The sequence below is a fragment of the Galdieria sulphuraria genome (assembly GCF_000341285.1).
Source record: "Galdieria sulphuraria unplaced genomic scaffold scaf_0, whole genome shotgun sequence".
Lineage (NCBI taxonomy): Eukaryota > Rhodophyta > Bangiophyceae > Galdieriales > Galdieriaceae > Galdieria > Galdieria sulphuraria.
The window spans coordinates 160,991-181,211 of record NW_005178475.1 but is presented as its reverse complement, the minus strand read 5'-3'; the positions used below and the strand labels follow the sequence as shown (position 1 = coordinate 181,211).

The 20,221-nt window shown below is 38.9% G+C and overlaps 14 protein-coding genes across 15 annotated transcripts in view; 8 read left to right on the top strand and 6 right to left on the bottom strand.

The window, feature by feature from the left end:
• The window catches only part of Gasu_00950 (farnesyl-diphosphate farnesyltransferase), a 1,295-nt gene extending 469 nt beyond the window's left edge, over positions 1-826 (top strand). Inside the window, exons 2-3 of the mRNA XM_005709193.1 lie at positions 70-222; positions 282-826. Of these exons, the coding sequence (XP_005709250.1) occupies positions 70-222; positions 282-770 (642 nt within the window). The 3' untranslated portion in view covers positions 771-826. The remainder of the gene's footprint in view (positions 1-69; positions 223-281) is intronic.
• Positions 827-830: 4 nt separating this feature from the next.
• Gasu_00940 (uncharacterized protein) lies at positions 831-1,411 on the bottom strand. The gene is made up of 3 exons (XM_005709192.1): positions 1,170-1,411; positions 1,035-1,118; positions 831-981 (listed from the first exon to the last, which is right to left on the bottom strand). Exons 1-3 carry the CDS (start codon positions 1,317-1,319, stop codon positions 853-855), a joined length of 363 nt encoding a protein of 120 aa, XP_005709249.1. The 5' UTR covers positions 1,320-1,411; the 3' UTR covers positions 831-852.
• A 2-nt stretch (positions 1,412-1,413) lies between these two features.
• On the bottom strand, positions 1,414-2,601 carry Gasu_00930 (uncharacterized protein). The gene has a single exon (XM_005709191.1). The coding sequence runs from the start codon at positions 2,436-2,438 to the stop codon at positions 1,494-1,496; it is 945 nt and encodes a 314-aa protein (XP_005709248.1). The 5' UTR covers positions 2,439-2,601; the 3' UTR covers positions 1,414-1,493.
• A 230-nt stretch (positions 2,602-2,831) lies between these two features.
• Positions 2,832-4,576, top strand: Gasu_00920 (uncharacterized protein). The gene is made up of 2 exons (XM_005709190.1): positions 2,832-3,600; positions 3,650-4,576. The coding sequence occupies exons 1-2, from the start codon at positions 3,529-3,531 to the stop codon at positions 4,196-4,198; spliced, it is 621 nt and encodes a 206-aa protein (XP_005709247.1). The 5' UTR covers positions 2,832-3,528; the 3' UTR covers positions 4,199-4,576.
• A 5-nt stretch (positions 4,577-4,581) lies between these two features.
• Gasu_00910 (DNA methyltransferase 1-associated protein 1) lies at positions 4,582-6,566 on the top strand. Its single transcript, XM_005709189.1, has 2 exons — positions 4,582-5,851; positions 5,901-6,566. Exons 1-2 carry the CDS (start codon positions 5,195-5,197, stop codon positions 6,525-6,527), a joined length of 1,284 nt encoding a protein of 427 aa, XP_005709246.1. The 5' UTR covers positions 4,582-5,194; the 3' UTR covers positions 6,528-6,566.
• Positions 6,567-6,571: 5 nt separating this feature from the next.
• On the top strand, positions 6,572-7,417 carry Gasu_00900 (hypothetical protein). 2 transcript variants are annotated; one of them, XM_005709188.1, is made up of 3 exons: positions 6,572-6,800; positions 6,846-6,916; positions 6,972-7,417. In XM_005709188.1, the coding sequence occupies exons 1-3, from the start codon at positions 6,601-6,603 to the stop codon at positions 7,145-7,147; spliced, it is 447 nt and encodes a 148-aa protein (XP_005709245.1). In that variant the 5' UTR covers positions 6,572-6,600; the 3' UTR covers positions 7,148-7,417. The 2 variants fall into 2 exon arrangements, with proteins under 2 accessions (XP_005709245.1, XP_005709244.1); XM_005709187.1 differs by having other exon boundaries at positions 6,572-6,916.
• Positions 7,418-7,420: 3 nt separating this feature from the next.
• Positions 7,421-9,921, bottom strand: Gasu_00890 (O-acyl transferase, membrane bound). Its single transcript, XM_005709186.1, has 7 exons — positions 9,676-9,921; positions 9,107-9,619; positions 8,897-9,059; positions 8,645-8,838; positions 8,440-8,598; positions 8,263-8,386; positions 7,421-8,212 (listed from the first exon to the last, which is right to left on the bottom strand). Exons 1-7 carry the CDS (start codon positions 9,772-9,774, stop codon positions 8,070-8,072), a joined length of 1,395 nt encoding a protein of 464 aa, XP_005709243.1. The 5' UTR covers positions 9,775-9,921; the 3' UTR covers positions 7,421-8,069.
• A 181-nt stretch (positions 9,922-10,102) lies between these two features.
• On the bottom strand, positions 10,103-12,161 carry Gasu_00880 (aarF domain-containing kinase). Its single transcript, XM_005709185.1, has one exon. The coding sequence runs from the start codon at positions 12,137-12,139 to the stop codon at positions 10,358-10,360; it is 1,782 nt and encodes a 593-aa protein (XP_005709242.1). The 5' UTR covers positions 12,140-12,161; the 3' UTR covers positions 10,103-10,357.
• A 9-nt stretch (positions 12,162-12,170) lies between these two features.
• Positions 12,171-12,701, bottom strand: Gasu_00870 (uncharacterized protein). The gene is made up of 2 exons (XM_005709184.1): positions 12,554-12,701; positions 12,171-12,482 (listed from the first exon to the last, which is right to left on the bottom strand). The coding sequence occupies exons 1-2, from the start codon at positions 12,572-12,574 to the stop codon at positions 12,264-12,266; spliced, it is 240 nt and encodes a 79-aa protein (XP_005709241.1). The 5' UTR covers positions 12,575-12,701; the 3' UTR covers positions 12,171-12,263.
• A 780-nt stretch (positions 12,702-13,481) lies between these two features.
• On the top strand, positions 13,482-15,246 carry Gasu_00860 (UTP--glucose-1-phosphate uridylyltransferase). Its single transcript, XM_005709183.1, has 3 exons — positions 13,482-13,655; positions 13,704-14,266; positions 14,315-15,246. Exons 1-3 carry the CDS (start codon positions 13,569-13,571, stop codon positions 15,171-15,173), a joined length of 1,509 nt encoding a protein of 502 aa, XP_005709240.1. The 5' UTR covers positions 13,482-13,568; the 3' UTR covers positions 15,174-15,246.
• A 505-nt stretch (positions 15,247-15,751) lies between these two features.
• Positions 15,752-16,966, top strand: Gasu_00850 (zinc finger (C2H2 type) family protein). The gene is made up of 2 exons (XM_005709182.1): positions 15,752-15,925; positions 15,972-16,966. Exons 1-2 carry the CDS (start codon positions 15,797-15,799, stop codon positions 16,905-16,907), a joined length of 1,065 nt encoding a protein of 354 aa, XP_005709239.1. The 5' UTR covers positions 15,752-15,796; the 3' UTR covers positions 16,908-16,966.
• Positions 16,967-17,091: 125 nt separating this feature from the next.
• Gasu_00840 (glyceraldehyde-3-phosphate dehydrogenase (NADP)) lies at positions 17,092-18,916 on the top strand. Its single transcript, XM_005709181.1, has 4 exons — positions 17,092-17,241; positions 17,294-17,418; positions 17,468-17,651; positions 17,698-18,916. The coding sequence occupies exons 1-4, from the start codon at positions 17,154-17,156 to the stop codon at positions 18,801-18,803; spliced, it is 1,503 nt and encodes a 500-aa protein (XP_005709238.1). The 5' UTR covers positions 17,092-17,153; the 3' UTR covers positions 18,804-18,916.
• A 5-nt stretch (positions 18,917-18,921) lies between these two features.
• On the top strand, positions 18,922-19,596 carry Gasu_00830 (60S ribosomal protein L24e). Its single transcript, XM_005709180.1, has 2 exons — positions 18,922-19,187; positions 19,234-19,596. Exons 1-2 carry the CDS (start codon positions 18,993-18,995, stop codon positions 19,540-19,542), a joined length of 504 nt encoding a protein of 167 aa, XP_005709237.1. The 5' UTR covers positions 18,922-18,992; the 3' UTR covers positions 19,543-19,596.
• Positions 19,597-19,598: 2 nt separating this feature from the next.
• Gasu_00820 (30S ribosomal protein S16 (mitochondria)l) lies at positions 19,599-20,201 on the bottom strand. The gene is made up of 3 exons (XM_005709179.1): positions 20,000-20,201; positions 19,864-19,948; positions 19,599-19,814 (listed from the first exon to the last, which is right to left on the bottom strand). Exons 1-3 carry the CDS (start codon positions 20,144-20,146, stop codon positions 19,633-19,635), a joined length of 414 nt encoding a protein of 137 aa, XP_005709236.1. The 5' UTR covers positions 20,147-20,201; the 3' UTR covers positions 19,599-19,632.
• Between the last annotated feature and the right edge of the window lie 20 nt (positions 20,202-20,221).

The window sequence follows — 20,221 nt, the reverse complement described above, 5'->3', positions numbered from 1 at the left end:
TGTTTCAGAGTAAGATTGTTTACACCATTTGTATTTAACCGCAGATCTGTGTAAGCTTATGGTTCAAAGTTGGAGGATTTTAAAGAACCTGTTCATACAGAAGATGGACTACATTGTTTGAATCACTTGGTCACAGATGCCTTGCGTCACGTACCGGATTGCTTGGAGTACCTTGCCGGTGCGAAAGATCTCAAAGTATTTAATTTTGTTTCGATACCTCAAGTATGTTGATGACTTTATATTTTCATGGAAACAAACTGAATGAATGCTCTTGGAAACAGGTCATGGCTATTGCAACTTTGGCAGAATGCTATAATAATCCTCAGGTGTTTCGTGGAAAGGTTAAAGTGCGTCGAGGTATTACTGCCAAATTAGTAATGCGTTCGACCAATATGAGAAATATTTACAAAATTTTCTATCAATATGCTGTTTTCATGAGGGATCGAATTCCTGTACAAGATCCAAGTGCTTTACAAACTCGACAAGTTTTAGATACAATAATTGCGAAGTGTGTATCGTATGTGCCAATGACTCCAGATCTGACGATAGCGAATCGTCTCTCTCTCTTATTATTTGCTCTATTGAGTGCTTACTTGTTGCACCGACGTAAGGAAAATGCAGGAGAAGGTACCATATGGCGACGTGGTGGTGTTCCTCAAGCTTGTGACGTCTTGGCAGTAGCTGCGTTCTTTGGAGTTATGATTTATCTTTTAACCTTTTTCGGTCTACAGTTTGTAAAGCCACAATACAGTACTGAGCGAAATAGCTAACTAGACGATCCAACTTTGTTGGAAGTTTGTTGTTCTTTCATAATATTACAAAGGGAATGAAATTATGTTGCCAACACGAGGCTTAAAATTCCTCGGCCTTCTCCTTATTTTGTCTCCTTATTCGTCGGATATTTGCAAGACGGAACATTCTCCGCAATTCAGACCAGGGAATATTCTCTGCAACTGCATCAACACCACCTTGGGCATAGAACTTGAAAATCTTTTAAAAAAATGTTCTGATCAAAGACAGACCACATAGCAAACCTTGTTTACTCTCTCTATCAGATCTTCTAACGTTGCTCGACGGGACTTGAGGGAAAATAGCCAATCTGGATATTCCTTGTCCTCCTAACCGCGACAGTTAAATAATAGAGAAACGTCAATACCTAACACCATTACCTTCAACTCTGGTGGTTTGCCTTCCTTGAAATAATTTAAAGCCTCCCAACCTGAAGGCAAGTTTGTTAAAGCTGTGGAAGAAGTACTCTTCTTCGTAGACTTTGCTTTCGTGGCAAGACTTCTGGTAAATGACAAGCTACGGTGTGACATTGAACGAGAATGGAAATGATGATAATTGAAGACCAAAACCCAACACATCTATAGAAGATGCATAGGTTTCAGAAAGTTGTAACGAGGAAAACTTCTTCTTGAACAGAAGTTTATTGTTGAACGACAGGGTTAGCAGTTTGTGAAGAATCGAAAATTTTCAAAAGTTGTGTGTGACTATTCTTCCGTATTCCGAGGTGGATCATCAGTTGACTTGGGTCGTTGGGTCCTTTTACAAGTTTCTCTAGCCAAGTGTTCTTGATATCTAGATAGCAGTTCGTGGCCTCCTTCAAGGCTCATTACCTTGCAAATGTTCAGGGGATCTGAAAATCCAAAGTAAAGGGGTCCACTTATTCTTCTTCCCGGAGACTTGGACTTTAAACATGCCTGAGTCCAAGGCCACGTAGGAGCATAGCCAGTATAAGCCTTTCCGCTCATAGGGATTTGTTTTCCTTGTAAAAGTTCCTCTTCTTGATACTCTTCAAGAGGTTGAATGAAGAATATGGGGCTTGCATTGTCTTGTCTTTCTATACCCATCAGCCATACCCTACCAAACTCTCTTTTCGTAGCTCTGTATCCGACAGGGTACGGATGTTTAAACTTGCAACTATCATGACTTAAAAATTGAAATGCTAATTCTTCTTCAATTTCAACATGCTTTCCTAAATGGTAGACTGTCGTCTTGATAGATTTTAATGTGTAGGGAGTACAAATACTGTCAGGAAGATAAGAATCTACGGTAGAAGAATGCTGAAATTCTTCATTATCTTGCATCTTTTCCGAATATCCCGTGTCACCTTTCAAACCTCTCTCTACCATTAAGGTCTCGATATCCTCTGTTGGGACTTCTCCAGCGAGTCTCTTCGACTTCCTACTGGGAATGGAGACTTTCATATCCTTTGTTCTCTTTGCATTGTAGTTCCTTTTATGATTCCGCCTGTGGACATCGTAAAGTTGATCACAGATAGGCTTATCAAATCCCAGTGACATGAGCAATTCTTGATTTTGCTGTATCCTAGATTTTACGGCAGATTCATAGTCAACTTCTCCTTTATGAATACTGGAATTCAGGTTGTCTCTTTTTCTGGCTCTAATATATTGAGAAACTTTAGGTTGATTCATAACTTTTCTGGCGCCAATGGATCGAATTCAAATGATCGATCAATGAGAAAACGGTCATTTTGATTCATGGCTGCTGATGATCAAACTTATTTGCTTGTTAGAAGAATTGAAATGAGTCTTGGTAAAGTCATTGTTCTTGGTTATATCACTAACTTCCTGATGCGTCACAAACAAGTTTCTTCCATCTTCTCAAACCTCGACGAGTTATAAATTGCTTTTGAATTTTCTCGAGTCGAATACTCAACTTTTTCAAAGCCCCGTCAGTTTCCGATGAGACTCGTAGTCGTAACTGCAGTTGTATCTACCCAAATCAACCGACAAGAAGGTAGAAGGATTGCGAACCGTCGTGGTTTCCAAAGAGGTGTCGAGCCTTTCAGAACACGCTTCCCCAAGTTTCTTAAGCTCATCTCACTTTAATATATTGCCAAATCGGCATTGCCTTGTCACTATGTTATTTAATACACTACTTAAAAGGCCACTCTCATACACAACTACCGAGTTGACCACTGCTTATGATAGCCTTTTCAACTTTGTAACCTTTTCTTAAATACATGAAAAAGTTTTGGAACTGGGTTATTTGGTGCTTGAGTTAAAAACCTAAACTATATATGCTATCTAACAGTCCAAAGAGAACTAAAGATCAGAGCGAGTTGGGATCCTAAAATCTCCACTTCTATCAAAAGTCCGTAGAAACTCTAGTCAATTTATTAAAGTCTTCTTTCTCTGATAGAACCGAGGATGTTCTTATTTGCTCCAATGTCAACCTGCACATGGAACTCATTCAACCGAATAAAGTCATTTCTGTGAAGAAATACTGTTTGGCTTCAAAAAGCATTACAGAATTGATTCCGATTCTTCATTCAAAACCGCTTGGCAGTAATCGAATCCTCAAAAATGTTGGGATACATTTTCCGTTGATTCGAGATTCGGATCTGGAAAGCGGCCGACTTCTTTCCTGTTGCCGTGGAATTCCACTTGTTGTCTTCCTATTAAGTGTGGTGTCGCGAGGGGTGTGAAAGCGTTTGGGACCAGCTGAACAGAAGCAGCTAGGATACTAAATAGCAACTAAATTTGATTACAACCTTGGTTTATGTCGTTTTACCCAGACTCTGTCGTAGCGTCGCTAGACGCAGTGGAAGAGTTTAGTGATGGACAAATGACAGTAGGTTCGCCTTGGATTCTGTTTTCCTAGTCACTCACTGTTTTTTAAGTGGAAGTTCGGCTCTTCAGTTCCTTTTTCAGTCCGGGAAGTTTCAAGCAACTCTTTTTCGGGGAAAGAGAAGATGGGGGGTTATTTAAGCCAAAGTTTGAAGCCAGATATTTTCAGAAGGGATTCGAAGAGACTTCCAGGATATTCAGCTGAAGGGTTAACGGGCAGTAGGTCTGTAACAAAGCCACCCTTGTCGAAATTGTCGATTTTGTCAACCGGGGGAGTGACTGAAGGGGAAATTACTTTTACTTCCTCGTCTCATAGCGAGTCACAAACTTCTGTCCACGGGTTTGGCGAGATTGAAGAACAGGAAGTTTTCGAATTTTCGTCACGGAATCACGTTGCCAGAGAAAGTCAACTCTGTTCGATAAAAAATGGAAGAGGAAGGTCTCCAAGCACGAACAACTTCGAAATTCCTCGGGAGAATAGCTCGGAAAGAGATGAGGAAGATGAAGAGAACAATTTTGTTCCACCTCATCTTCTCGTCCAGAGGGAGACTCAGTCTTTGTTTGAGCGACCCTGTTCGAAGCGTATGATCAATTGGACTTGAGTGAATTGCGTGATATGAGTTGTTTGTTATGGTATTTCTGTACCGCTGCCTTGTCGGGTTTCAATGTGTTTATATTTTTATCATATTTGAAGATTTTCGAAGAATGATTCCAGTTTTTTTCTCGAGCTGGCTTCCATAGTTACATATACGAGAAGAGTTTAGTATATGTGAATTTGGGAACGCCTGTACTTCTGAGTGTCAAAGAAGGTTGTCTATAGTCGGGTTCGTTTCTTTTGAAATGAATTCGAAAAAAATATAATAAATGCCTTTTGCTGTGACATCGATGAGTTGCAAGCTATCCTACTATTTCTTTTATGACAATTTTTTGTACCTCTCTTGTTCAGGAAACTTCATTTCCAGAGCACTTCAGAATTCCTTTGTGCACGGAACGTCGTTTTTTTGTAGAATCTCATGAAATGACTTTACTGACCCATAACTTGTTCCAAAATACAGGATGCAGGGTTATCGCAAGACAACCAACTTAATGCAAGCCAACTAAACTTTCTCTTGTCACAAAAGCTTGCTAGACAACCCGGAGCATTGTCTTTTTTGACGAGAACGAAGAGGAGAAGCAAGAAGAGGCATTTATACACAAGCAGTTGGAAGTCAAGTTGAATGAAATCCAATATCACGTCGAAAGCAAGTGTACTTCAGACCCTCAAATCATCATAAAAGATTTTCTAGTATCGATACCTAATATCAATCAATTTCGAGTACACTTCGACTCAAGTCTTTCGAACGTATTTGGAATACGAAGAACAAACAGTCAACTATTCGGAAGAAAAAACATTTTATCTTACACTTGATAAAACCTACCCACAATAGTGTATCTCCAATGCAGTTACAAAATATACCTATATCGAACCTGATTCTCTTTGAGAGCTATTCAAGAGGTTCTTTTCAATAAGTTTGCCATAGAAGAAGTCGAGTAAGTGAATAATCCATTTCAGAATTTTCGATGGTCATGCAAGCTTTCAAAGTAATTTCAGTTCTTGAATGACACAAAGTTTATGTAAGTATAGTGAAATTGTCAACACGGAGGAGAGTGTTAGAAACATAACTAGCGAAGGAAGAGGCACTCGTAACCCTGTGTATGGAAGGGACTGGGCTTCCCTCACAAACTCCGTTTCCGTCTTCCCTTCAGTTCCTGTGGGGTTATATTCGAATAACCAAGTTTCTCGATGGAAATGGAAAGCGTTTTCAAGTGCAAAAAGGAAAGATGGACTAGAGCTGTTCCATTGGAGTAGAGAAGACAAGGATGAAGAGAAGGAGGACTTGTTTTCGAACTTGAACAAAGAAGCGAAAATATTGAAATATACCGATTCAGAATATGAAGTCGTGTGTCAAGAAACGAATAGCGATTCTTCTTGGTCACGTGAAGAAACAAATCTCTTATTTCAACTGTGCGAAAAGTATAACCTCCGTTTTACAGTGATTTACGACCGTTGGCCAGATGAAAGACGTTCTCTGGAGGAATTGAAAAATCGTTACTATAGTGTTGCTCGAAAATTGGCGGAAACTCGCAAGTTTGAGCCCAGTACAAGGAACAGTGTCATATTCAAACACGTCCAAGCACTAATTGCAAATCCCTTTGATGTTGACTATGAAAGACAAAGGAAAGTTCAATTAGACAACGCGTTTCAATTTTCAAAGGTGAGATAGGAATATTATTTAACTATCGAAAACTTATTTGGCTTTGTAGAAGGAGCTGGACAGGGAAGAAAACACGGTTCGAGAAGCTCGTCAGATAGAGGCTAATAGAAAACGCCGTGCAAAGGAAAGACAAAGAATTCAGAAACTGCTTTCAAGAGGAGGGGATATTAGGCACCCTGCTTCTGTACATATCGTTCCATCTGTCGAGTATCCTTCCGGTCAGAAGGAGCACTTTTCGAACAGACACAGGCAGCAGCAAATTGGAAATGCGTCGGCATCTGAAAAGTATGACCGTAAAGGTAATTTTCCACGTCGAAGATATCATTCCGGTGCTTTTGAAAGAAGTAGCATTCTGTATACGCCTGTTAGTCATTCACAGCGGAATATTCGGAGAGTGGAAGGAATGTTAGAAGAACTCGGAGTGGGCCTTCGTCCTATGCCTACTGCAACAATTGTAGAAGAGTTTGATTCACTTCGTTTGGATCTATTGAATTACTTTGAAGCAGAGAAGGTGCTTATTCGGAAGGAGTGGGATCTACATAATTTAAAGGTGAGGCTTTCAAAACTTCGAGGAGAAGAACCGCCTCCGGTTCCTACTTTTTTGGCAGAAAGTTCTCGCAAACAAGAAGATACTGGGGTAAATACGTCTCATCGTAAGCGGAGAAAACGCCTATGACTGTGTTGTATGAGTGACAAACGCCATTTCACTTGTCTAAAAGAGAGAAAAGGATTGATTTGAATCATTCAAAATGTGGTTGGGAACAGAGGCTTCAGAAGAAGTTGAGCCCTTCAGAGTATCTTTAAAGAATAACTTCGAACGACTTTGGCCGCATCTTGGTCTTGGTGTTACAGTAGGCTGTTTTATGGGCGGGGGTTATGGGCTAGCAATAGGTTTCGGAACTTTAAAGTGTCTTCGAAGGACTCAGTGTGTGGTGGTTCCTTCCACGTCGTACGTTGTAGTTTATGTCTTACTTTTTTTACAGCAATTTTCTAGACCTTTTGTACACAGTGGATATCTTTCAGGTGCATTTTGTGGAATAGGTTTTGGTTCCGGCTTTGGAGCAGGTTGAGATATCTCGTTCTATGCTATGGTCGACTCTTGAGTTGACAAGTTTTGTAGGTATTGCTAGGGGTATTGGGTATGCTTGGTCTCTGAAGCAGTTGAACCCTTTTCCTAAAAGGTTGGACGGAAAAAAACCGAACGTCTCCGTGAATCATCTGTGTTCGTTGCCTACAGAGTTCATTCGTTGGATCTACCTTGAGACAAAAGCCTTTTGCAAAAAAATTCACTGTTGAGAGTTACTTTGCCTCGATATCAAGTAGTTGATATTCTTTTTCATGAATTGTTGAAAAGAGGAATATTCTAAAGAAATGAGTTTCTGCCTTCAATTCAGCTTAGTTAAAATAAGAAAACGGCTTACAGAGTTACAACTCTGTTTGCTGCTCTAATGATGTCTTTGTTCAACTAGTTGTTTCATTTGACATGAGAGAACATATAAAAGTCGAAGAAAGAACGACATTTTTCATTTCGTCATTCTAGAATGTAATGAAGCCCATTATGAAACATAAACAAACAGAATTAGCTCTATGTCATATTACAAGTTTAGAGTAACAACGCTATTATCTTGCTTTAAGAAAGCATAAAATCCACAAGGCAATTCTATCAGTTGTTGAGACATGCGAGTTACAAAATGGCATTCTGCATACGTTTGAAACACTTAACGACGCTGCCATCGAAAAATGTAGAATATCGTTGAGCGAGAATGATTTTACAAGCCAACTCTCTCATGAGTTTTTTGATACTATGCTTTTCTTGTCATCAAATGGTCATGACTTCGTCACTTAATGACATATCACGATTTCATCATTCTTCACAAGACTCAGTCTCAACTTAACTCTCCATTTCATTCAGTCTCTTAATATCTTTAATCCAAGTGAAGTTCTCAAAACTTTTCCAAACCAGGATGTCTTTCCAAAATATTCCGTACAATCCAGGGGAAGTAACAACAAAAGGTTGTCCAATCATTCCCTATCGGTTACTTTTAACTCAATCATATGCAAATTTGAAAACGGTGAAAAGTTTTCCATCGCTTTTTTCTGATATGACACATGTCTAGCTGTTGTTCCAATGATCGAAGACTGTAACACACTTTCAACCTTTCTATTTGTCTTTCCGCAGTTGTTTTACAGAATTTGAATTCGTATTACAGCTAAACATTTAGTATTCACGTGAATATATCAACATCAGCAAAGTAGGACCTAAGAAAATATAATTCCAGAAGAAAATATTCGATATTTGGCGATAAACGGGTCTACGCTCTTGAATACGAAGCAGAATATTCATCAACCAAATTAACGGTGCTAAACAACGCATCATTCGCACAAATGACTCACATATGCACTATACATACTTTGTGTCATCATAAGTGACATAAGGTACAATCTCAGACGTCTGAAGGACACTGCAAGAACAAGCTCATGCAATACTGAAGAATATGCTATTGTCAAAGTCATCGCTTTCAATCTGTTTGTCCCCTAAAGTATCTCATGTAACAATGCTTCAGTCAACTAAAAAAATAGTAACCAACCATTTTACGACAATGACTGTAAACAATTTTCATCAAATAGTTATAAACTGGTCTATTCCATTTTCTTAGAAATTCGTCATGCGTTACAGAGTTCCACCAGTCTTCATAAAATAACCGATCACCAAAACGAGTAAGTTCCGCAAATCCATTGAGCATAACCTAACGAGATGAAAATATAGTTGCAGCTAGAAATGCTCAGTATTACCTCAAAAATAAGGATAAAGAAAAGTAAATAAAAAATTCCAGTTGGTACAATGAGCGTAACTACAAATTCTATGCTATGAATGTCGGAAGCATTATGAAACAATGGTAACATATATTCGGTCATGATAAGATACATCACAAACAACAGTCCACATCCCTGAATGAACAAACCAAAAAAGCATTTCCATCTAATTTCTATGTCGCGTCATATCTTCTCGTTCCGAAATACAAATGCACCATAAAAAATACATACCTTTCGTTCTAGGATAACCCTTCACACGATATACTAGAGTTGGTGCAACCAGGAAATAAGAAAACATTTTCCAATCTAACAATAAATCCAAACTGGTTCCTCTCCAACATTCTCTTTCGACCACTGCAACGAACGAATGTATTTTTAAGAAAAAACAAGTCGCCTAAAACATTAACAAAGAAACATCCACAAGACTTTCGGTGCTCATACCTGAGCTGCCACAGAAAAAGAAGGAACAACTGGATATTCACAGGATAACACCCATTTACAAGGAAGTATAAGTAGCAAAAGTAAACAAAACCTCAATAGGGCATTCGTTAGCATACGTGAAAGAAGTTTCTTTCTTTCTAAATAAAGTATTAAATAGAAAGCATAGGAGCTCGCCCAAATAAGTCCAAACATGAGTATAATTTTTGGAGCATCATAGATACTTGTCAACAAGAAGTCAATGCAAACAGGAGATAAACCATGAATAGTACGAACAACTAACAGACGCAAAAAATACAACGAGAACAAAACCCACAGCACATTATTTAGTCCAAAAAGTTTGCGTACAAGGTCATCCTGGGATACTCCTTGTGTTCTCATCCTGGTAATCATACTGTCTCTCAGATAGCACGAAGAAACGCGACGCCCAGATTCTTCCTCAGTGCTCGACTCGAATTTTTTCGTTTCCAAACTTTTGACCGCATGTACTTGTTCGACTCCGTTACTTGTCGCTGCCTGTGGAGTTTAAAGAAGCTATTTCAAGAAAGCCAACGTTAGAATTCATAACTTACGAGTGGCATAGAAGAAATACGATTCTGCAGTTTCTCTTGTTTGTTCGGTACAAGTCCTCGAATGATATTCAACCACATTCTCATAATGTTCTCAGACATAAGTCAGATCCATTTCCCAATGTGGAATCTCTAGAATGCCATTCTAGAAATGAATCAGAAATGTATGTTAAAAGATTTTACAGAAGCTGGAAAACATAGCTTGTAAGTTGAATAAAATAACTATTCAATCAACCAGAAAGGATAGTCACATTTTGCTTCCTCAATTGTAGACTACTTAGTGGGCTTTGTTGGTTAAGTAGAAGGTCGTTCAACCTAATAAGGCTAGGACTTCCTCTTTAGTTGTTCTCATTTTCGGAAGAGATTCATTTGGTGATTGCATCAAAAGACTCAATTCGACTTGATACTTAGTTGCAAACAAATACAATGAAATAGGTAAACACAGTTTATGGCTTCATACTTTATATTTTAGCTTTCACTTAGACAGTCCAACGACGGATTCCAAGGCACTAATACAGTTCAAAAAGAATATGCTTCTGAAATTGTATTACCTAAATATCAGTTGACACTCCAGCATGAATAACCCTATTCCTATCTAAACTATAAACAATATCATTATCTTTCTAAATAAAAGTACCAACAAAATGTTCAGAAGCGCCTTGTAGCTTCTGAAAGCAAGATCTTTTCAAGAATAAACTTGTTGCCGTTGGATAAAAAACCCCTTAGGAAGAAACTCCTTCAGGGCATGAAGTAAAATATTCAGCCAAATGTAGAACCGAAATAAAAAGATACGAAATTCAACAGTCAAACGATCTCTTCGGGCTCGGAAATGTCCCAATAGCCTTTCAGAGACATGACCCATTGCTGCCGCCCGAAGTTCGGCTTGTTCGATTGCCTTTGCACAGTATCTTGCTGTAATAATGAAAGTATTCAGAGGTGCTCCAAGGGCTCTATCTACACTCCGGAGGCAATCATTAGTCTTTAGTAACAAAAGTAACGGTCTTGGAAGATGGCCAAGTAAGTTGGAGATATCTGTAACTGCAGAAACCGCATATTTCTGAATTCTCAAACGATATTCTTCTGTACTTGGCATCTTTAAACGGTCGAGATCCACTTCCGAAGAAACGATGTCTCTCCAAGGTCTCGTTGTTAACAGTTGCGCAAATAATTCATAGTATTCTCCAACACCTAATGCTTTAGAGCTTTCTATAATGCCTTGCTTATCTCCTAAAACTATAGAACGCCACATCTTTGCATACGAAAGACGCAAGTCTGGAGAAAGTTCTCGATACAGTCCATGGTCAAGCATGACAATAAGCGGACTCTTTGGTTTGTCTGCCCTCGGCCTAACTAAGATATTACCAATATGAGGATCACAATGAACAAAACCATGAAGAAATATTTGCTCATTGAAAACTTCAGAAACAATACGTGATACATCTGCGGGTGCCAGTCCAACAGATTTCATCGACTCTGCATCATCAAGACGACATCCTTCTTCAAAAGACATCGTAAGAATACGAGAAGACGAAAGATTCCAAAAGATATCAGGGGTTGTAACGTCAAGACGGTTTCCAAAATTTGTACGGCAACGTTCTGCGTTTCGTGCTTCATGAATAAAATCAAGTTCCTTGGGTAAGTTTTCTCTAATCTCAGTTACCAGCCATTGATAATCAAAATCAGGGAACAGAAAGGCTGCTATATCCACCAGAAAAGCAACCGTAGCAATATCTCCTTTTGCTGCTTCTTTCAAGCCCCTGTGCTGCAATTTTACAGCTACTTTTTGACCAGAATGGGTGACTGCCGTGTGAACTTGTGCTAAAGAAGCCGATGCAAATGGATTCGAGTCAAAGAAACTGAATAGCTGGTCAGGGGTCGAACCAAGATCTTCGATAAAAGTAATATAAACATCACTTAAAGGTTGAGTCGGACATGCATCCACAAGAGGAAGCAACGTATGACAATATTCATCTGGCAGTAAGTAATCCAGTTGTGCTATGTGTTGACCAATTTTGATATATAAACCGCCGTTCTTTCTACAAAGTTCCAGGAGTCGTTTTGCGCAACGCTGATGCGTATCGTGGAGATCAGAAACCATATTGTCCGAAACGAGGCGGAATCCCTTCATACTCCAAACATAATCTCCAAATATCATACCTCCTACACTCAGACTTCTTAGAAAGCGTAAAGCTCCTCCGGTCCAAGTTGCATAGCTCTCGTGGGTCTCATTCCTATATAGATAGAAACCAAGTGCAAATGAACTCACAGTAGCTATACCAGTTAACCTGACTATTGACCTTATGTAACCTGACTTGTCCAGCTTACTGAAAATTCTTTTGTTGAGTGTCCTTTCACCTGCTGAAGTACTAGAAAACCATCTCCAATTATGTGAAATTGCACTTGAGTGGAACAATTGACAGAATAATCGAGTGTGGTGTGTGCTTGAAATTTTCAAAGGCGTTAACATATTTCGGAAAACTTCAAAGAGGAAGCGAATAATGTGCCACTCAGGCCCATTCCGTGAGTCATTGAAATACCATTCTCAAGATCCATTTGAAGTTTGTCCTATTTATGTATCTACAGTATTTTCACTACTTGGAGTTTTCTTGTGTTCCTGAAGGATGTTCTGAGATCTTTTGCAATTCTATTATTCCTGCTTTGTCATCTTCTTCAGTAACTTTGGAGCCTTCTTTCTTTAATAAAACCTTTCGCAGTCCTTCGACCTTCGATTCCAACCTCTGATTGAGTTCCTTGCAGCATTCTATATGTTCCCTCAATTCCTTCACACTTTCCCGCAGTAGCTCACGAGACTGTTCCCAATTTTTACGTTGAAAAGGAAACTTTCATTGTTCGTAAAGACTAGAATAAGGACGAAGCTTACCTGAGAACTGTCATGCTCCATCTTTTAGTAGTATGAGAAAACGCACCGAATAATCAAATTAATTTTCTTAAAATGTGAGCAGTTAGAGCGTTCGATGGGTGAAGTCTTGGAATACTATTATTTATTTTTATTCTTTGTCAATTTCTATAGAACTGTTATCCTGTAGCTCCTTTTTGATACAATCCATATGGTAAGCAAGATACAGCGGCTTCTTTGAATGTTTTCATAACCATGGAAAAGCTCTAAAGCTTTGAGCATATATGATCTTATTCAGTATAAAAATATACGACTCTAAAATAGAAATTCTTCAATGGAATTAACGACTATACATATTTAGCAGCAGTTTAAAGTTATATTCGAGTACAACAGTTATGGATGTCTTGTTATACAACAAAAAATTCGCCGAAACCTAGTCTATTAGCATCAGTACATATATGTATATTATAAAGAGAGATAATATTGACAATATAGGAAGACAAACTGTTTATTGAGATGCTTTCAAAAAAAGAAACTCACTCGTTTTTGTGTTACTCATTCATAATTCCGCTATTTTAAGACTGAGATATAATATATGCATATATAAATATATACAATTCTGCTTATGAAACTTTTCTCTCTCTCTCTCAAGGACTGCCATTGTATTCAAAAGTATTTCATTACATTTCGCGTTTCCTGTCATTGTCGCTCGTTCTCTCGAACATAGATATACACTTATTACACTTCCAGAGATTCCTTAGAGTCAAGCAAATACAAGTTACAGAAAACATTTAACACAAAAATACGAATGTCACATCTAGAAAGCACTATAGCCACTTTAAACTTTTCAACAACACTATTTCATTTTTAAAGCTGAATTCGATCTTACTCTATTCACAATTTCAATTCAAGAGTAAAATGAATGTTGAAGACTTGATTCTCTATGGAAATCATCCAATTCTCCAGATTGCTTGTTCCAAATTATTATTGGCTGTTTTGTGATTGTTCATTTTCTTCTTTCAACCGAGCACAAGTTACTATGAAGCGTTCTACAAACAACTCAAGTGTTGGAGCTTCTGCATCACTCGCAGATTTTATTTCAGTGACGGATGTATCTATAGAAAAGGTTATTTTAGAACTTTTGCGCTACTTTGTGCTCAATGACCTGTGTTAGGTTGTTCAAAGTGAGATCGATAAAATAAATACACACGCTGAAGACCCCAGAGCTAAAATGACGGAAAGGGAAATGCAGGGGTTTGCAAAGTTATTTGGCAGATACCTTAGAGAAAGGTCGACAAAGAAGAAACTTGACTGGAACTTGATCGAGTCCCCCTCTACAGACCTCGTGAAGCCATACTCTTCTCTCCCATCCTGTGAATCTTCAGAGTCTACCAAATTGTTGAAGAAATTAGCTGTTTTGAAGCTAAACGGAGGCTTGGGGACTACTATGGGCTGTACTGGTCCAAAATCAGTCATCGAAGTTCGCGGAGAGACAACCTTTTTGGATTTGATCGTTCAGCAGATTGAGCACATTAATAAGAAGTATCCTGAAGCAAATGTTCCTCTGCTTCTCATGAATTCCTTTAATACAGATGCGGATACAGCGAAGATTATAAAGAAGTATCAGGATACTCAAGTGACAATAATGACTTTTCAACAAAGTCGATATCCCAGAATACTTAAAGATTCTCTCCAACCTATGCCATTAGCACATTCTAATTATAGCCATGAAGACTGGTAGGTTCTTTACTAGAATGTTTCAATTGCCATTGACTGGAAGTAAAGGTATCCTCCTGGACATGGCGATCTGTTTGAGTCTATTGAGAGTACAGGAATCATCGATACATTGCTAGCACAAGGAAAAGAGTATCTCTTTGTTTCTAACGTAGACAATTTGGGAGCGACGGTGGATCTGAATATCTTAAAGATGATCGAGGATTCCAAGTGCGAATTCTGCATGGAATTGACTGATAAAACTCGAGCAGATATAAAAGGGGGTACTTTGATATCGTATGATGGCCATGTGACTTTGCTGGAGGTTGCACAAGTTCCTAAAGAGCACATTGAGGAATTCAAGTCAGTGAAGAAGTTTAAGGTCTTTAACACCAATAATATTTGGTTAAACTTGCGTGCAGTCAAAAGGCTTGTAAAGGGAGGAAATATGGATCTCGATATTATTGCAAATACTAAATCCGTCGGTGATCAGAAAGTAATACAACTGGAGACAGCTGTTGGTTCTGCCATTCGATACTTCGGAAATGCTCGAGGTGTAAATGTTCCTCGTTCACGTTTTCTTCCTGTGAAGTCTACTTCAGACCTGCTTTTGGTTCAGAGCAGTCTTTACACGTTGAAATCTGGAACCCTTGTTCCTAATCCTTTAAGAGAGTTTGCCACGACTCCAGTAGTGAAACTGGGACCAGAGTTTCAAAAGGTTGGAGAATATAATGCACGTTTTGAGACAATTCCAGACTTGTTGGAATTGGACCATCTTACAGTTAGTGGAGATGTTAGCTTTGGCTCGAATGTTTCTTTGAAGGGAACAGTTATTATTGTCGCATCACGAGGCAACAAAATCATGATTCCTAGTGGTAGTGTTCTGGAGAACAAGATATTGAGTGGAAATCTTTATATCATGGATCACTGAACTTTATATCTAATAATCTTTCCTCGCTTGTGGTTCAATAAATACGTGTTGTCCGTTTTGTGAATTTTATTTTTGCAAAGTGCGCAGCTACAGACTTGCCAATTTCTGTAACTAATACTGACTGTATAATCATGAACTGAGTTAAAAAATCTATATATTTCAAAATGTAATAAAGTCTTTATTCCTTGCGTATAAAAATATTTCTGTGGTGAGTATAATGAAGTTCAAAGACAGATGTGATTTCACTTGTTGAGATAACTGCAGCACACAAGTAAATCTGTTTCCACTTTCGTCTTTTCAAAAACATGGCTGCGAGACTTGCAAGTAGAAACCAGAAGATTGTATATACAAATATTCTTCTCATGACGTTAACGTTTCAAAAAAACTTGTCAAAAACAAGGTTGTTTACTCATATATACAAATCAGTATTGACTTCAGACAGTTCAAGAATGTTCATTAAAAGAATAACATAAAAATTTTGCAATGCAACAACAACTTATCACAAGTTCTTCTTCTTCAACACCAGAAAGTCGTATTGCTTTGTAACGTTAGTCATTGCTTAAGATGTTGTTCATCCTTTATATTGTCACAAGAATTTGTCATTTCTGACATTCTGGAGAGTGATGGAGTCCTCTTATGTAGACCCTCCGCAGACGATAACTTGTACGGCTTGTCACGTGAGAGTAGAAAGCGCGGAGACAATAAAGTCCCACTACAGCTCTGACTGGCACCGAGTAAACTTGAAGAGAAAGGTGAGTGGGACGAACTTTGTTGGGCAGTTTTTATCATTGCGTCAAGTTGGCTGGTTTAGGTCCCATAAGTTTTGTGGAGTTTGAGACAAGGTTAGAATCCGTGAAAGTGGAGGATGAAAACAATAGAAAGGAGTCTAACGTCATATATTGCCAAGCTTGTAAGAAGCACTTTTCCAGTACCAAGGCTTTTAAACAGCACGAGAAGTCTCAAAGACATTTGTCACAGAACGTCGAAGAACAACCCATAAAAAGGAGTGAGAGCCATTCGGAAAGCACAAAAGTTGTTTCATCAGTTTTCAAGGAGGAAGCTATGTTTATAGCTCCTGGTACTTGTATGTTCGACGGAAAGGCGTTTGAAGATGTCACCACTTGTTTACGACATATGGCTGTCGTGCATAGTTTTCGAATTCCGTTTTGGGATAATCTTGAAGATCTGGAAGGTTTGTTGACGTACCTAGGTAGTAAGGTAGGAGAGTATACCTCATGTGTATTTTGTGACAAGAAGTTTTCGACCTTGCAAAGTGTTCGAGACCATATGGCTTCAAAGAACCACTGTAGAATGAAAGACAATGACGAGGCCTGGTTAGACGAATTTAGTGAATTTTACAACTTTGAAGACGAATGTTTGGGGAATCCGCTTGTTTCAGTTGTAGATGGAGTGTCGGAGAATGAGAGTGAAGACCCATCGAGTGAAGCATATGAACTGTGCTTAGCTCGCTATCGAGTGGGGCATAGAGCCTTTGCAATTTACTATCGACAGCGTCCTAGAAGAGTACGGCCTTACAGAGCAACCCTGTTGAATGGTCAGTTGAGAAACGAACTTCAAGATTATCACAAGTACATTAGGAAGTTATCAGAAAACGATAGCATCAACTATTTCAATGAACAAAAGAAGTCGTATCTGGCCATGGGATTAAAGAACAACTATATAAAGAAACTGCAACAACGAAAACATATCAGTGCACTGAACAGTGGATACTAGTTGTATCATTCTTGCTTTAGTAAACAGTTTCTATCATTCTATACTTTCAGCCTTATTTTGTAGAAATACTCTCTTGTTGGCTTTGGGCATACTTTCAGGGTTCCTAAATTTTCGAAGAAATGGGAAGCTCGTGTCCATTGGAACACGAGGAGCTGCTAAACTCATCGTGCGCCGTTAAAATTGGAAACATTTCTGCAGAGGCATTGAATTAATTGTTGTTGGTTGGAAAGCTCGATAGTTTTAACAATGAACAATTCGACACACACAAAGTCTGATACTTTCGCAGTTATGAAGCAGGGAAACGTATTCAAATTCCTCTCAAACGGTGAATGGAGTAAGTTGTTCTTGTTATTCCTTTGTTTGCTGAGACTTATTATGTTTGGAAGGGACTAGCGGCTCTGGAAAAACGATGAAAGAAGTCACTCCTTATGACAATACAGAAGCTTACGAATTCCAATCTTGCTCGCAACAAGACATTGATGAAGTTTTCAAAGCTGCAAACAGAGCTCAAGTTAGAATTTCTTCGTTTGAAAGAGATTGTGCTAACAAATATTTCATAGAGGGGTTGGGCAAAGACTCCACTTTGGAAACGTGCCGAATACCTGAGAAAAGCAGCTGTTATCCTTCGTGAAAATAAGGATGAGATAGCAACTGCTCTAGTAAAAGAAATAGCGAAGAACAGAAAGAGTGCTGTCTCAGAAGTGGTCCGTACCGCAGATCTCATCGAATATACTGCAGAAGAAGGTTTGTTTGTCAAGTAGAATTTGCTTATTCACAAAGTGTGATTTAGGAACGAGATTGGTTGGAAAGCTGATGACTTCGGACTCATTTCCTGGTCAGAAGAGAGATAAGCTTTGTCTAGTCCATAGAGTTCCTCTAGGAGTGATTTTATGTATTCCTCCGTTTAACTATCCTGTGAATTTGTGTGCCTCTAAGGTTGCGCCTGCCTTAATCACCGGAAACAGTGTTGTTATTAAGACCCCTAGCCAAGGAGCAGTTTCAGCTTTATATCTTGCAGCATCGTTTCATTTGGCAGGAGTTCCGGCAGGAGTGGTGAACGCAGTCACTGGAAAGGGCTCTGAGATTGGAGATTTTCTCACAACACATCCACTTGTGAATTGTATATCGCTTACTGGTGGAGGAACCACAGGAATGTCGGTTTGTAAGAAGGTTGGTATGATACCTTTACAGATGGAACTTGGTGGAAAAGATGCGGCAATTGTTTTGCCAGACTGTGACTTAGATTTAGCAGCCAAAGCAATAGTTTCTGGTGCCTTCTCGTATAGTGCTCAGCGTTGCACGGCGGTGAAAATTGTCCTAGCTGTTGAACCTATTGGGGATGAGTTGGTAAAGAAGGTTGTTGATGGAGTTAAGAAACTGACAGTAGGACATCCTGAGGAGAATGCCGACATAACAGCGGTTATTAACAAAAGCTCTGCCGATTATATTGAGAGCCTAGTTTTCGATGCACGGCAAAAGGGTGCCTCAGAGGTTTGTCCTTATAAACGAGAAGGTAATTTACTTTGGCCTACAGTATTCGATCATGTTCGAGAGGACATGAAGATAGCTTGGGAAGAACCGTTTGGTCCTGTATTGCCTATCATTCGTTTGAAGAGTGCGGAAGAGGCAGTCGAGTTTGCAAACAGGAGCACGATGGGTTTACAAGGATGTGTATTCACAAATGACATTGAAAAGGCCATCCATATATCGGATGAGCTCTCAACTGGAACAGTTCAAGTGAATGGTCAGCCTGCAAGGGGTCCCGATCATTTTCCATTTCAGGGTTTCAAAGATTCGGGTTTAGGCTCGCAAGGCGTCTACTTTAGTTTGGAAGCAATGACGAAAATTAAGAGCACAGTTATCAACTTGCGTCAAGAAAGTTTTCCTATGAATTGATCATTGACTATTACTGTGGTTTCTCTTCCAGAAAACTTGACATGTTTCAAAGTTAGTCTTGTAGGCAATAAATATATGTTGGTTGTTTTAAATCTTTTAGTTTGAATATCCTGATCAGTAATGATTGGAAACTGTATTAAAAGGCGGAATTGGTTTGTGTCGAAAATTGTTGGCGCCGGGTTTTGGTAGATGAGACTAGAAAAGTGCTATATTTGCTCCAGTACCGTGTATCCTGGTCACGGTATAGAGTTCGTTCGTAACGACGCAAAAGTTTTCCGGTTTTGCCGCTCAAAATGTAGGAAAACGTTCCATATGAAGCGAAACCCTCGATACTTGAGGTGGACAAAGGCTTATCGAAAGTCACATGGCAAGGAAATGGCTATTGTAAGTCAACTTTGTGATGAGAATAATCAACTCATTACAGTTTCAGGATTCCACGTTTGAATTTGAAAGAAAGAGACAAAGAATACAACGTTATGACAGGGAACTAGTTGGAAAGACCATTCAAGCTATCCAGAAAGTTGATGCGGTTAGGGTTAAGAGAGAGAAAGATTTCTATAAGAGTAAAATGAAACAGGCAAAGAAGCAAGAGCAAAGGACGGCTGTTCGAGAACTGGAAAAGGGAATAAACCTTATAGAGCCGGATATCTTGAGAGTGAAAGAATCTGTAAGGGCAAGAGAACCTGTACAACAAGGTGTAGCCTTGGTAGAAAGGGATCAGTCAAATACTTCCAATTAACCTGAAGAGAGCCTATTTTTCTAACTTCTAAAATACCCCGAAACTAAGGGCAGTATTTTCCAATATATTACTTTATTTTAGAAAGTTTTTTTAAGTAGTGTTACTGGTTTGTCCACTTGTCGTTCTTTGAAGGTCTTCTAAAGATTCTTTGCTTACTGGTTTCCCAAGTTCGTCTACGCTAATACCTTCATATCTCGCAATTGCTTTTTGTTGCCATAAAACTGGGTTTGGTGGCATTGGCAAGATTCCTGCTAAAGCAAATAAATAAAATACTATCTTTGAAGTTAAATCGCTTCAAGTTGAAGAGCTAAAACAACTGACCAGTCTTTGTGGGTTGCGCACCAGTTGCTACCCAATACTTAGCCCTTTCTATGTCAAGCAAAACTCGTTTTGTATTTGTTTGAAGCTACCGACATATAAGTATTCTTTCAAGGCAAAGGATAACGATAACAAATACCTCCTCTTTGGTTGCCGCTATGGGGCTGTATAAGCCAATTGCTTCTAAATGTTTTCCGTCTCTAGGCCAATGACTATCTGCAACGACAATCTTATACATAGGATGGTTTCTTCTACCTACACAAGCAAGACGTATTCTCACAACCATTACGCACAAGGACTTCAAGTCAGTGACCGGAATGGAATTGATAATGCGTTTTTCCACTTTTTGAGGTTGGGAAAG